The sequence below is a fragment of the Callospermophilus lateralis genome, chromosome 3 (assembly GCF_048772815.1).
Source record: "Callospermophilus lateralis isolate mCalLat2 chromosome 3, mCalLat2.hap1, whole genome shotgun sequence".
Lineage (NCBI taxonomy): Eukaryota > Metazoa > Chordata > Mammalia > Rodentia > Sciuridae > Callospermophilus > Callospermophilus lateralis.
The window spans coordinates 11833958-11848413 of NC_135307.1; the positions used below are offsets into that span (position 1 = coordinate 11833958).

Consider the following 14456-nt stretch of genomic DNA (forward strand, 5'->3'; position numbering starts at 1 on the left):
ACCTCTCTTCCATGGCGGGGCATGGGATTGAGCCGGTGGCTCCGGGGACATCCAGTCATCTGAGCTCTGTACCTGGGTAGACCACCCAGCCTCACCAAGACTCACCTTCCATCTTTAAACTGGGGATGAAGGTGGCACCTTGCCTTGGGGGTACCTTGAGGAGTGAATGGGAGCATGCAGGCCAAGTGCCCAGCACCAAGTCTAGAGCATGACAACTTGTCGGTGTCACCATTCCTAGAGCTGCCACCACAAAGACAATGAGGCCCAGTATTTGAAAAATGCTTTATTATTATTGCTGACATAAAGTTCACAAGGTTAGTCATCAGGGTCTGCAGCCGCCCCTCTCCCCCACTTTGCAATAGACCTCTGCTCTGTCATCCCCAGCCAGGCCCATGAAATGATAACTATTCACTGGTTAGTACGGACTTCCACCCTGGCCTCTGTTTTACCTAACACTCAAATGTGCTGAAATCAACCAAGGCTGACATGGGACAGTCCCACCTTTTAAATATTTCAAGGGTCCTTTATTGGGATCCTTTCACTGGAGACATGAGGATCCTGAAGTCCTTAGGGGGCCAGGGTGACTCCACTGTCACACAGCTGGTTAAAGCAGGGTGGGCAGCCCCATCCAGATGGGGGACAAGACTTAAAAATGTGCCTCCTGGTGTCTCTCAACAACCGGAACTGTCTTCCAAACGTGTTTGTACCGCTGATCTGAGCATCAGTGGCCTGAACTCTGGGCCTGTCTGGGGTACTGATGTTGTGGGAGCTTGGACGAGTCAACTGGCCTTTCTAAGCCTCAGTGCCAGTCTCTACTGATGGATAGCAAGGACAAGACCAAATGTTCTCCAGGTTTCTCCAAGCACCCATGTCTTGCAATTGTGTAAGAAGTAATCACCAGTATATTGATCTTATTATTGTTTGTGATATCCCAATAGTCAGCTAAACCTATGTTAATCACCAGCTACTAGCAGATAGATGGGCCATGCTCACTCCTGTCTCCCACTGTGGAGCCCGTGAATTCCAGGAGAAAACTGCCCTCAGGGTCGGGTCACTTTGCCAAAGAAGAGTAAGTTCGTGTTTTCCACGATGGCCAGCAGAAAGGGTTTGTTGAACACGACCCTCTGAGAGCCCAGTCGGGCCGACCTGAACATGAAGACTGTTCCTGTGGCTGCAGCCGCTTTGGTTCCCGACTCGTCCACCTCCACCACGGCGCGGTGCACCATCTGCAGGGAGACAGCAGGCATTATCCGGCCACCCAGGGCTGGGAGAAGGGTTCGTGGGGAATGGCAAAGCCACCTACGGCCCCAACACAGGCCTCTGGGCACCTGAGCCTGGGAGAGGTAGGAAGTGGAACATCTGAACAGCCACCTGTGCCAGCAGCTCTGCCCAGAGGAGACTGCACGTGTGTCAAGTCCCTGAGTCCTCGTGACATCTCTCCGTGAGGTGTGACTTCCCCGTTTTACAGGTGAGAGAGAGGAGGCTCAGAGTCTCAGGTATTTGCTGGAGCTCCCACAGTTAGGAAGGGAAGGGGCTTGCACAGGATTCTGAGTTTTGACCAGTTATTACTGCACTCCATCCCCCCAGGCCCAATGGCTTCCTATGGCCAGGAGCAAGAAGCCCAGAGTAACCTCTTTGTGGAAAAGAGGAGGGGGTGGGGAGATCTCAGGGCAGGGCAGGCAATTCCTGAAGGCGGTGGCTCGGGGACTTCTGGACTCACCTCGGACACCTGGATGTTGGAGTGGTTGGTGAGGCCGCTCAGGTCGGCCTGGGAGGTGAAGATTTGGCTGATCCCTATCTTGGGCAGGATTTTCTCCAGCTGATAGGAGCCCTCGATGGAGAACTTGGGAAGGTAAAGGTCCAGCTGCCTAGAGAAAGAAAAGAGCCGTCCTCAGCCTGAGCCGGGGCTCCCTGAGCTTGTGTTCCAGGCAAGCCCCTCAGCTTCTTGGGCTTCTCTGCCCTTCACCTCGGACAGACCTCCCCTGGGTCTGGACTTGGACTTGGGCTGCCCCACTCTGGCACCTCCCCAGGGAACCCAGCTTCCCGCCCGCATCCCTCCAGCTGGCCCAGGACTTCACTGGGTGACTTTGGGTTTGGAAGGAGCTCCAAAGCTGGGTGGGTCCTTCCCACCACCACTGTGTGGTCCTGGGGGCCAAGGATGTCCCTGGGCTCGGGCAGGAGCAGGCTGGCCCTGGAGTGGTCTGAAGAGTACCTCTTGGTGAGCAAGTGAAGCCACTTCCCCAGCCTTTTCCCGGTCAGGCCGTTCTCCACCTGCACCATCTTGCCCTCGCTGGGGAGAATGAGAAGGGCAGTGGCGTTGCCTTCGTAGGGGACCCCCACCACCTCGCAGGAGAGGTTTCGGTCCAGGAAGTAGTAATATTGATCCTCACGGTTCATCATGGACACCTTCACGGTGGTGTCCCAGTTCACGTGGAAATCTTGCTCTTTGGTGTTTTCGGGGCTGAAGCCTGTCTCCCACTTAGCTAAAGATGGGGGGCGACAGGGAGGGAAGAGAACTGGGTAAGGGCGAGGCATTCTGTGCTGCAAAGGAAGAGTGGATTCAGGAAGCAGAGTCGCAGAGCGTCTCCTCGTCTAGAGCCCTCACTGTAGTGCAGCAGAACCTGCACCCTGGACTATGAAGGCAGGTCCCTTGATAACCCTCGGGTATGTCTCCACTTGTCATGGTGCCTCTCCTTCCATATTTGAAAAACAAGAAGGTTGGCTTTCATGTCTTTGGAAGCCCTTTGATTTTCTGATGCCTGAGGTGCTCCCTGATGTCTAGGGGAGGTGCCCTGTGTTTCACTCTTTTCCTGATGTTGCATTTTGATCTGGGTTTTGCACAGAGGTGTAAGGGGTCCTGGAAGGACATGATCGTCCCTGTTGGGAGGCCTTCCCTGGGCTCCTCCTCTGGCTGCTTCCCATGGGCACTGCTAATCAAGGATGGCAAGTGACCGCTTCCGACTTCTTCATAGTTCTCAAGGTGGGCCCTGCCCCAGAACCAATGCTTAGCTTATTTCACAGTTGCTATAAGGGGACCAGTCCTGGACTGAGGGACAAGAAACTCGGAATCCAAGCCTGGTATTCCTTGCTGTGAATTTGTTCCCTCTCCCGAAATCCATTTGTTGAAACCCTAAACCCCAAGGTGATGGTGCCAGGAGGCAGGGCCTCCGTGAGGCCTTTAGGTTGCCAAAGCAGAGTCCTCCTAAGTGAGGTCAGTGCCGTTGTGGTTGTGGGAGGGACCCAGGGACCCCCGTCCCCCTGCCGCTGTGTGAATGTGCTAGCTGTGGGGATCCTGGCTTCGGCAGACACTTGAGTCGAAGCTCCATCTGAGGCTTTCTGTTCTCTAAAAATGTGAGAAATAAAGTTCTGATGCTTATAAGCCACCCAGTGTGTGGTGTTTTGCTGCAGTAACACCAAGGCTCTGAGACACTATTTGTGACTCTGGGGGTTGACAGTTTGACTCCCCCCTCTCTTCCCCTCTTCCCCTACTCTGTCAGTCCCCCTTCCCTGCAGGTCACAGGGCTCAGCATCTGCAAAGAGGAGCAGATGAGCCGTTCAGGGAATCCAGGGAGATAAGGGCTCTACCTCTATCAGTGGGCCAGAGGGGCTCCCGCTGGGACGAAGCACGCTAAGGCTGCCTCACTGGCTTCTTTAGGTGGAGGGAATTGGGTACTGTTCTGGCTAAAGCAGCAGAAAGAAAGAAAGTTCCGGTTCAAACCGGAACTTTGTAACCTCACCTTTAAAGAAAATGTAATTCACCATCACTATGATGTGGGTGCTGTCGAGGCTCTGGATCAAGTCCACAATCTTGCCCTTGGTTTGCTTTGCCACATAGTCATTGATCTGCTTCTGGGCTTCTGTGGGGTCCCCAAAGTTGGTGGGGAAAATGTCCGCCTGGTACACAGTCTTCATGGCCCTCAGAAAGCCCTCCTGAACGCTCACTATGGGGTCCATGAAGAGGGCGTTGCCAAGGCTGAGCTCGAGGCCCTCTCTGGGCTGACTGAGCTCCTGCAGAAGCTTCTGGAAGGTGTTGTGGAGTTCCTGTTCTGAGTCGGGCTGCAGGCTGTGGCCCAGGCCCTCCAGGATCTGCGCCTTGGTGTTGGAGCGGGCCCCCAGGGTGAGCATGGCCAGGCTCGTGGAGATGCTCAGAGGGGAGAAGAAGATGTTCTGTCCAGGGGCATTGGAAGCCAAGGCTCTGTAGAGGTCAAAGGTGAATTCCCTGGTGCTGGGGGCCACTGTGTCATGGACAGCGGGTTCCCTGAATTTCTTCTTTGTCTCACGAGAGTTGTGGCGTCGGAGGGAGGCCAGCTGAGGGCTGATCAGCGTCAGGCACAAGAGGAGGACCAGCTTCATGGCGGCTGCCGCTGTCCTGGAGGGGTTGTGGGAAGGTGTTCTCAGAGAGGGCGCCGGCAGCAGTTCTTGGAGCTGTGGGCAGAGAGACAGGTGAAGCTGACATTCTAGAGAGTTGTCCCCACTCATCACCCAGCCTCCGGTTGGGTCCATGTGGCCTCAAAGAGGAGTGACAGAACCCATGAGGTCTGGGTGAGGGCGTGTGGAGGGCGCTCTGGCTGGAGGGGCTGGACCGGGGATGTGGACATCTTCCATAGGGGCAGGAAGGAGAAGGCAGAGCAAGTGCAGACCCGAGGACAGGCAGGGGCCTGCCAGCGCGGGACGCCTGGCTTCTCGTTCACAACAAGGCTCCTGTCGGTGGTGGGCACCGGGGAGGTTTCCAGGGGCCAGAGGCCTCTGGCCTTCCCTGGGGTATCATGGCCCAGCGCTTGGCAAGGCTCCGGTCCCTCTGAGAGCTCAGACCAGCTCCTCCCGCTGGGCCTACACCCGGCTGGCTTTGCCACCGCATATTTCCTGAGCCCGGTGGTCAGGGTATCATGGTACTGATCCGTCTCCCAGGGCTGCTACAGGCCACCTTTGTCCCCAGAAAAACTCCACACTCTTATTGTGAGCCTCCAACCTCCCCGTCTTTCATCAGGATCTGAAAAGTGTCCATAAAATTCCTGACCCTGGACACCTCACAATGTGACTGTATTTGGAGAAAGGATCTTTAAAGAGCTCATGGCATTAAAATGAAGTCACTGGAGTGTGCCCCAAGCCAACAAGACTGTGTTCTTTTTTTGTTTTTTTTAAAGATGAGGGCAGGGAAGTCAGGACACAGACAGACACACCAAGAGTGAAGTCCTGCAGGGTGGTCCACTGCTCCTGCTCACAGGCCTTCTGTCTCTGCTCCTGTCCTCCCTCCTGCCTGCCGGGAACCTCCTGCCTGTGCCCCCCATCTGGCTGTGGCCCCAAGTCTTCCTTCTACCTCCATAGTGGTGAGGAGCCCCGCTCTGGAGCCAGCTGCCTGGTTCACCTCTCAGCCTACTAGGACTTCACACTGTGACTCTGGGTGGCCAGTGCTCCCCAAGCCACCATCCCCACTGTGAGTCAGGGTAGAAGCAGCACTGGCCCACGGGGTTCTGGGAGCAGAGCCTCCCAGGGAGCAAGTGCTATGCAAATACGAGGCATCTGAATGGCTTGTCTGGCCAGAGCTCCACCTGACACCTGACACCTGGCACCCCATGTCCTCAGCTGTGCCTGGAGGCAGCTCGGCCAGCCCCTGGGGAGCATCTGCATCCTGCATACTGTTCTTGGAGCAAGTCCTTCCCTGCTAGGTTTATTCTCCAAACACCATGTCATCAGGTCCCCTAGAGCCAGGGTGAGCAGAGACAGCCGGCCAGTCACATGACCCAGACAAAGCCAAACCCTAAAGGAACCCAAACTGCAGTATTGGAAACTGCTACCGAGTGGCCCACTTGGGGAGACCTTGAGACAAGAATAGGTTGGGGCATCAGGCGGACCAGGACCACAGGCCCGTCTTGGAACAAGGCTGAAGGGCTCCGGTAGGTCATCCTGACCAGCCCTCCTCTCCCATTTGCACCTGGGCTCAGAGAAGAATGTTCTGCCTGCAGAATGTCTGGCCCGTGGGGAGCCAAATGCAGCAGCCTCTGCAGTCACGGGCCACAGTAGGGGGGTATTGCCCACCCTCTGCTCCATGCTCTGCTGTCTATCAACTCCTTCAGCCACACCCCCAGGGAGGTGGGCTCGCTTAGGGCTCCATCTTACAGAGGGGTAATCCAAGGTCCAAGGAGGAGCCTCCTGCTGACTGGCAAGGTGTGGACTTAGACCCAGTTCTGACCCTGATTGGGTCTGCATCTTTGATCCTGGTTCAGCAGCCGCTGCGATAGCCCTCATCTGCAGATAATTCGGGAACATACTCCCAGATTCTAGGCTGTTCTCCCTCCCTGTTCCCACAGTGACGGCCATCTCTGGAGGTCTGTGAGGGACAAGGTGGCCGTGTACTACTGTGTGTCCTTTAAACTAGTCTATCCACAGTACAGTGTGCCCTCTCCTGCAGATCGCGTTGCCCTAGAGAAACCATTTGGCTGAGTCCCCTGCAGATCAGCACAGAGCTGATAACTCCGTGGCTGGAGCAGCCAGGAGCAGGGGACATCCTGTGTGGGCAGAGCCCTCGTGAGGCTGCTAGGCAGCTGGCCAGGTCAGCCAACCCAACCCTTGCATTCTTCATCAGCAACACCAGGACTGGAAGGTGCTGTGGCCAACAGCTGCCCCCACCATGTCCCCAAACCCCCGAACACCAGAGACCTGAGAGAAGTCCCTAGGTCTCCTGGGAGAGCAAGGTCTGTTCTTGGGGTGGAGGGTCCCAGGTTCACTCAGGTTTCCTTGGGCCACAGGATTGGGACCCAGAAGTCTTGTTCCCTTTTATTAAGGCCACTATTTATGAAGCACTACAATTACTGCATAAAATCGTCTCCAAAATAAGTGTTATTAGCCCCAATCTTATAGTGAATTAACTGAGGCTTAGTGGAACGGACGTGTTCACTCCCAAGGTGCCCTCTCAAGGGCTGGTTACCCTCCCCTGCAAAGTGGTGTGAAGAGAAGTCTCTGAAAGTGGGGGCCTCAGGGTGCATTTGGGCTTCTTGGTTATAAAGCCTGGGTTTTGCGATCAAGCTCCTGGGCCTCTGGTGGATATTCGTGGCTTTGATAGCCTTTTGGGTCCTCTTTGAGGTAGGCTGAGCCTGAGCAGGCCCAGGGAGCCTCCCAGGCCGCAGACCAGCCCTGCTACGTGCCGGGAGAGCCCGGACCCTGACATTAACATTCCTGCAGGAGGAAGAGAGGAGACCCCTCAAGTTCACCTGCAGTTTCAAGCTTGAGGCACGTGGCAATGTGAGGGGAGTAGGAGGAGGCTCTGCCCTGTTTCCCACTGGTCCCCTGCGATACGTGGACGTCAAATCTGCTGGCTTCCATTCCAAATTGGGCAACAAGGTCCCACCCGGTCTGGTTCCAGACTCAGCCGGGAGGAGTGTGCAGATGAGGAGGGTCTTTCCAGCATCTGCTAATCACGAAGGGACAAGGGCGTGGATCTGACGAGGACAGCGCTTCGTCCAGACCCTGAAGACCTGGGTAGGGCTTCATGGGAGACCTTGACCTTTCCGCCTGCAGCCCACGAGCAAGGCCTGTGGATCTCTATTTCCACATAGGCCTCCGACCTCCCTGCCTCTCTCCACTCTCCCCACACCCTAAGGGGAGACCCTGCTTCCACCTGGACCACTAGTGGCCTCCCCTCTGTGCCCGGGGACCACTGTACACACGGCACGGGACAGAAGCTCCTTCCCTCACGGCCTTGGCCCAGCTCTCCCGGCCACAGAAGACCACTGCTGCCCACTGTATGTGGCCTGAGGATCCCTGTGTGTCCTGGCTGCGCTGGCCCCCGTCAGCCTCACCTTGACCTGCTCTGCCTGGGTCACGGGAGTCTCCCCAGGCCTAATGCTTCCCTTCCAGACTCCCCCAACCCAGCAGTCTCTGTCCTGCCCTGGGCCCTCCCCCACACCGCTCCCTCTTCTAGAGTTCCCTCCTGACCACCCCCCCCCGCCAAGGCCGCTTCTGCACAGGTTCACGCTCTGCTTTCATGTCCCCCTTGGTGACATCCCCCGTCTCCCTCCCCCTGTTATTTCCCCTAATGGCTTCTCTCATGTTTCTCCCAGAGCTCCACCAGTTATCTGGAGGGACCCCATGCGCCACTGTGGAATAAATGAAGGAATGCAAGCCTGGACCCCTCTCCTCCTCAGAGGTAGCAGATGCCAGCTGGACACTGGGGTGGACACAGCCAGGCTGGGAGCTGCTGCTGGGCTCTGGGCTTTCCAGGCATTCAACCCCAAGTAACTCCCTCCCTGTGGCTCAGCTGGGCCACCCGCCTTATCTTTTAGCACCCTCTCTGTTGAGGTCTAACTGACCAACAGCCCTGCATCCCCAGAGAACAGGGCCAGAGCCTGGAGACCAAAGACGCCGTGTGCGTCACCTTGGTCAATGTCATGAACTTGTCCTCCACCCCCAGGTGTCCCAGCCTCTTCACGCTCCACGCTTCAGGCTCCAACTGATGAATGAGGACGCTGGCCCAGGGAGCTGTGGCCCCTCACTGTGGCATTCCTTGCCGAGACCCCATCCTTAGAAAACCTGAATATCCCGCTCACCTTGCTCGGCTTGGGTTGTTTAGCAAACTTCCAAGGCTCCTGGAGCTCCCGAGCCTCCGCCCGCCCTCCTGAAGGCTGCCTCCACCAGGCGCCTTATCTAGGGAAGCAGCTTTTCCCGAGGCTCTCGAGTGGACGTGAGGGAGCGGCCCCCATCCAGCAGACAGCTTGTCGCCACTGCCTTGGGTCAGGGTTTCTCAATCTTGTCCTGTTGACACTCAGAGCAGGAGCATTCTGTGTGTGGGGGTGGGGGTGTTGTCCTGGTCATCGCAGGGTGAGCAGAAGCCTAGCAGTTGACCCGAGTGGCCCCTCCAAAGGTGACAACCACGCCGACCTACGTTCCAGCCAGGTGTGCCCCTGGGGCTGTGTCTCAGTCACATATGCAGGGTCTGTGACTACCTCCCTCCCACCTGTGGGGACACGGAGGCTCAGCCAGTTTCAGGGTGCAGCCCAAGGTCGCGCCACTGGGAGGATTTCCCCTGCGGCTCCAGTGGCCCCCTCTTGCTCCCGGGACTGTGGAGGCCCTTCCCGTCCCTCTGAGACTCCCGAGAGATGTTGAGCCCTCCAGACCCCACACTCTAGAGTGCCCCTGCGTCCCTCCCCGCAGCCTCAGGCCCAGAGACCACAGCCACAGTGTCGGTACTCACTCTCTCTTGCAGCTGAGTGTGCACACAGCAGAGTGGCCGTCCTCAGGGCTCAAGACGGGGCAGAGGGCAGGCAGGACTGCAACCCGCATTTGTCACTGACCACAGAAGCCCTGTCCCCTCCCCTGGCCCCGCCCAGGTCCTGCCTATCCTACCCTAGAAGGCTTCCAGCCAACACTCTGGCCACAGGGAAGCGGCCTGCACAGAAGCTCCTACCAGGCCACCCACTCAGTGTCACCAAGCCTACTGGGGCCACCATAAACCTGGAGGGACAGCAATGCCGGGTCATCAGCTGCTGCACTCCAGAGCAGGGAAAAGTCCTCCAGTGGTCACCCTCCCCTGGCCAGGCTCCATTTCTTTGTTTTCTGCAGCCATTGCCTGTGGACCCAGGGGACTGGCTTGAGCCACCTCCCCACTAGCCTGCTGTACTTACTGATCAGGGACAGTCCCCATTCTGGTGGCAATGAGAGTCTCACAATGGCTGTGATGCTGTGGTCATTGTATCCACCCAATTGCATCAACACCTCCACAGGATCAGAAGGACAGAGGAATTGTTCAAGGTCATGTACCAAATTAGGGAATGAAGGGCCCAGTGCCCAGGCTGACTTCAAGGTTCCTGCTCTTTGCTCAGAAAAGGGCTGAAGCAGGGATTCCGGTGGCTCAGCTGTTCTGTTCTTTTCTACCTCGAAATTGGGGCCCTCTCCCCCCGTCGCTTTGAACAGTTTTCCCAAGATGCCCATGCAGGTTGCTGGCTCAGGCCGTGATGCTTCCAGGTCCCCAGGCCTGGGGCTTCCTCTCACCATAGGGCCCTGCGTGTGACCATCACCAGGAAGGTGGGTACAGGCGGGTGTCGAGAGGGCTCAGTAAAGCAGAGGACAGGAGGCACCCAGGACTTGTGACCTGCATGTTCAGCCAACCGGTCCCCACACCCTGCAAGACGTTTCCTTTCCTACACACCATGGTTCTGAGGCCAGTTAGGGCACTCTGCATTGTTAAGAACTCGTATTCATGGGCACTTTTTAGATTTTTTTTTTTTTTTTCCTTCTTTGAAGCACTAGGAATCCAAACCAGGGCCTCGGGCCTGCTAAAATTGCGCCACTGCTCAGCGACCACCCCGCCCATTTTGTGTTTTACACTTTTATTATTTTGAGGGAGGGTCTCATTAAATTGTCTGGGCTGGGCTCTAGCATGGAGTCCTGCTCCAGCCTCCTGCAGGGCTGGCCGTGTGGACACTTTAAACCAGAGCCCAGTTCCTCCCGGGGCCCTGTGGGTTCTCTCTCACGGCAGCCCTGGGAGCCCTGACCCCAGGGTCATTGTGGAGAGAGCACGCCCCACCAGGTGACCTGTGCACAGCGCCCTCCATGCTCCAGCCTGTGTGTGACACCTGCTACCACCAGAGGGACTTTCAAGATCTAGGAATGGGGAGAGTGTCATGGTCGCCCGGGTGGGTCCTAAACGTCATCACAGGGTCTTTAGAGAAAGAGATGCAGGAGGTGGAGTTGGAAGCAGGTGGTGTGGTGACCAGGGCAGGGGAAGGAACCAGGGGTCACGGAGGTCTCTCTCCAAGTAGTGAGGAAGCTTCTGGAAATTGGAGAAGAAGCCCTCCCCGGAGCCTCCAGAAGGAAGGGTCCCTGCCCAAATCTGAACTGTGGTCCAGCAAAATCTACTTTGACCTCCCAGCAATAAAACGACAAATGTCCTGTGTAATCCTCTGCCTTCGTGACATTTGGTCACACTAGCAACAGGGAGCGAGAAGGAGCCCAGACAGTTCCCAGCTGAAACTGCTTTGGGAAAGAGGGGGCCACGAAGAATCCTGGGGCGCTGCTCACGCTGTGACCGTCCAAGGCTGAGCGATGCCACGGGGTACGATTTTCCAAGCCAAACTCCGAAGGAATACCGTGGGAAACTGGGAACAATCTGTGGTAACCCAGAACTCCCCACGGCCCCTCAGAAAGGGCCTGAGAAAATGGAGGCTGAGGGCGGGTCAATTTTGAAGCAGGGGTTGGGGGTCTCAGGGCTCAGCACCCAGGGCTGCCTAACCCAGCATCCCACTGGGCAGCTGAATCACAGAAAGACGCTTCTCTGCGGTTCTGGAGGCTGGACCCTCACAATCGCCTTGGCCCCTAGTACCTCCTAAGGGCTTCTCCAAATCCTGTCACCTGGAGATTAGGGCTCACAGGAACTTTGGAAGGACACGGTTCCATCCACAGCACCTGGGGACAGTGCATAGGGAGGGCCAGTGGCCAGGGTGTAGGAGGGCCAGTGGCCAGGATGGGCTCCTAGAGCCTGGGAGGCCTGGGGAGGGCTGGCAGTGGAAGGGTCCTTGGAGCAGAGCCAAGGAGCGTGGGTGGCCTTTGCCGTCCTGCTCAGTCGGAGGAGGCTGGCTCTGCTTGCCCTCTGCTCCCCGTACTGGCCCGGGCCCACTCTGGCCTTGGGGGCTTGAGGAACACCAGTCCAGGAGCTTGGGCGGCCCTTCCTGCTGTGAACTGGGCACTGGTCTTGGTCCTAGTAGGGGACCACTCAGCCCACTTTGCTTGGGACTGAGGAATTTCCCAGGATGTGGGACAATCAGCGCTAAACCAGGACATGACCCTGGCAAGGGTCCAGGAGGGGTGGACCCCTGGTTTCCTGGTTCTTGGCGAATTTGGGATGTGGCTTGGCCAAGCTCCTGGTCTAGCCATGGTCCCTGTCTCGTCTTCTCACACTGAGGGGCTGACCTTCCTGCCTGCCGCATCTGCTCTGATCCTGCTGTGGGCCACCTGCCTGTCACCTGTCTGCCTGCCTGGGTCAGTACCCCTGGCCCTTCCTTCTACTCCTTCCTTCTTTCCTGCCTCCCATCCTCCCTTCTGTCCATTCTCCGTCCTTCAATACCTCCATCTGATCCAGTATTTGCTGAGTGCTGACCATGTTCCAGAAGTTGCCCTGGATTCCAGAAGATGTTGATCTAAAGAGGCAAATGAGAGCACGGAGCCCGACGCTCTGACCCAGCGCCACAGTGACCCCGGGAGGAAGGCCCTTCTCACGGGCTGGAGAGGGCAATGGGGACCCCCAGGCGGTGGCGCTGGGCTTCAGGCTGGCAGCTGCAGGAGTCGGGGCAGCAGCACCAGAGGTGCAGAGGGGGTGGTGCAGGCCCAGAGCCAGCCAGGAGGAGGGGGTGGGAGGATCCCAGAGAAGGGGGCCCCTCAGGAGCAGAGGCCTGGGAGTCCTGCTGGCTGGAGGCAGGTTGGACTTCACCCACACACCAGAGAAGGAGGCAGAGGTGGCAGACGGACCTCTTTGGCTGGAGAGGACCAAGGGGAAGTGCTGGCTCCTCTGGGTGGGAGAGCCTGGCCTGGACCTGCGATAGTGGCAGATGTAAGGAGGAGACCTGAGGAGGAGGGAGCGTGGGCGCTGTGAGCGGAGGGCAGGCAGCTTTGGGGGCTCATGAGTCCAGCTTTGGGCCTGGTGAACATGGGGCTGTGGACCTGCTGGTGGGGGGTGGGTGGGCAGCAGGTGAGTGGGTGTGGAGGAGGCGAGGGAGGCAGGAGTGGGGGTGGGGACAAGGGTGAAGGGAGAGATGAAGAGGACCAGAGAGGGGACCAGGGAGGGACCTGGCAAAGGCCCTGCGTAGAGGAAGGAGGGATCACCGACGGACAGAGATGCAGGGGAAGGAGCGGCTGACTCCAAGGAAGGAGGCAGGAGTCGGATACAGCAGGATCTTTAGGCAGGAAGAGGGGAGTCAGGGTCCCCAGAGGCCAGCAGGGTGGGCTCAGTGGGCAGGTGGGAGCAGCTGCCTTCCTTCACAGCTGAGGCACCTGAGGCCCAGAGAAGAACCAAGTGCCACACCCGTGTCCTGTGCTGAATCTGTCCCCTCCTTATGTGGAAGTCCTAGCTCCCAGGACCTCAGAAGGTGGCCTTACTTGGAAATGGGGTCCCTGGGGGATAGGGTTAGTTAAGATGGGGTCACGGTGGAGCAGGGTGGGCCCCTGACCCCATATGCCTCTGTTATTTTTAAATAGGAAAATTTGAACGGAGGGAGATGAGTTACAGTAAGGTAAGAGTGGGGAGGGAGGAGCCCGTGCAGACGCGGGCAGGGCCTGATTGCCAGCGGCCCTGGGAGCTAGGGAGAGTCATGGCCCGTGTCCTCCTCATGGCAACCTGGAGCACAGACTTGGGGCCCCCAGAGTGTGAGAGAAGAAATGGCCGTGGGTTGGCCAGGTGCAGGCTCTGTGCTCTGGGCTCCGTGGCCCCGGATGTCCCCCGAGCACTCAGGGACAGGGACTGGGAACCTGGGACAACGGGACAGGCGGAGGTGCCTGGAGAGGGAGAGCCCTGTGTGTTTCTGTCTCTCTCATCCGGCTCTTCATCTCCGTCCTTTATTAATTTTGTATTCTGGGGACATAAGTAAGTGGGTCCCCGAGCCCTGTGAGCCCTCCCAGCTAATTCACTGAACCTGACGAAGGGGTTGTAGGACCCCAGTTTGCAGCCATCTGGTTAGAGCTTAGGTGACAGCCTCTTGCTTGGGACTGGCCTTAAGGAACCGAGACCCCCGCCGGTGGATGGGACCCTCATCCTGGTGGACAGTCAGGTGAATGAGCTGAACAGCAGACGCCCCAGAGGAGTGGCTGAGGTGGCGGAGGAGCCCCACACATCTTGGTGGCCGGAGATAAAGAGTGTCAGAGCGGGAAAGACCTTTGTCCTCCCGCCTGGAGCTCGCCGGCCCCACTCCTGACTGCTGGCTGGACCCAAGCGTGAGGCCCAGGAGGAAGCCGTGCTGCGTGCCTCTGTGCACTGCTCACAAGACGCCGGCACCCTGTGCTGGAATCCAGGGCTTTTGTGCCTGACAAAGGGCACCACTGCCACTCACCTTGGCAGATGACCTCCCTCTGCCCAGTGCAGAGCCTCTGCTCTCCTGCTGGAGGAGGGCCACGTGCTCACAGGCACGCCTGCCCCTCTGCGCGCTGACTGCGGACTCCCGGGGGTCGGCCGCCCTGGGCGCACAGCGAGGGCCACGCAGATCAGACACCCCACAGGCGGCCACAGACACCAGGGGGCCCCGCTGCTCCGGAGGAACAGGTTCTCCTGCACAGAGTCTTCATTTACTTATTTTAATTCTCTAAAAGGTCATTTTGAAATCTGAGGAGCTGGGCCAAATATTTGCCCAATCAATTCCAGGCCAAGGGGTGTCACGGGTACTGATGCAGAGCAAAGAGCCGGCGACCTTGCCCTAGCCCAGCGCTTCCGACGTCCAGCAGCGAGCTCAGGGACGGCCTCTGAGAGGCCTCATCTAGTG

General features: G+C 57.9%; 1 protein-coding gene across 2 annotated transcripts; it reads right to left on the reverse strand.

The window, feature by feature from the left end:
* Positions 1–268: 268 nt before the first annotated feature.
* LOC143395023 (plasma serine protease inhibitor-like) lies at positions 269–14243 on the reverse strand. 2 transcript variants are annotated; one of them, XM_076849715.1, is made up of 5 exons: positions 14031–14243; positions 3738–4425; positions 2213–2483; positions 1721–1868; positions 269–1226 (listed from the first exon to the last, which is right to left on the reverse strand). In XM_076849715.1, the coding sequence occupies exons 2-5, from the start codon at positions 4351–4353 to the stop codon at positions 1041–1043; spliced, it is 1221 nt and encodes a 406-aa protein (XP_076705830.1). In that variant the 5' UTR covers positions 4354–4425; positions 14031–14243; the 3' UTR covers positions 269–1040. The 2 variants fall into 2 exon arrangements, with proteins under 2 accessions (XP_076705830.1, XP_076705829.1); XM_076849714.1 differs by lacking the exon at positions 14031–14243 and adding an exon at positions 9188–9296.
* Between the last annotated feature and the right edge of the window lie 213 nt (positions 14244–14456).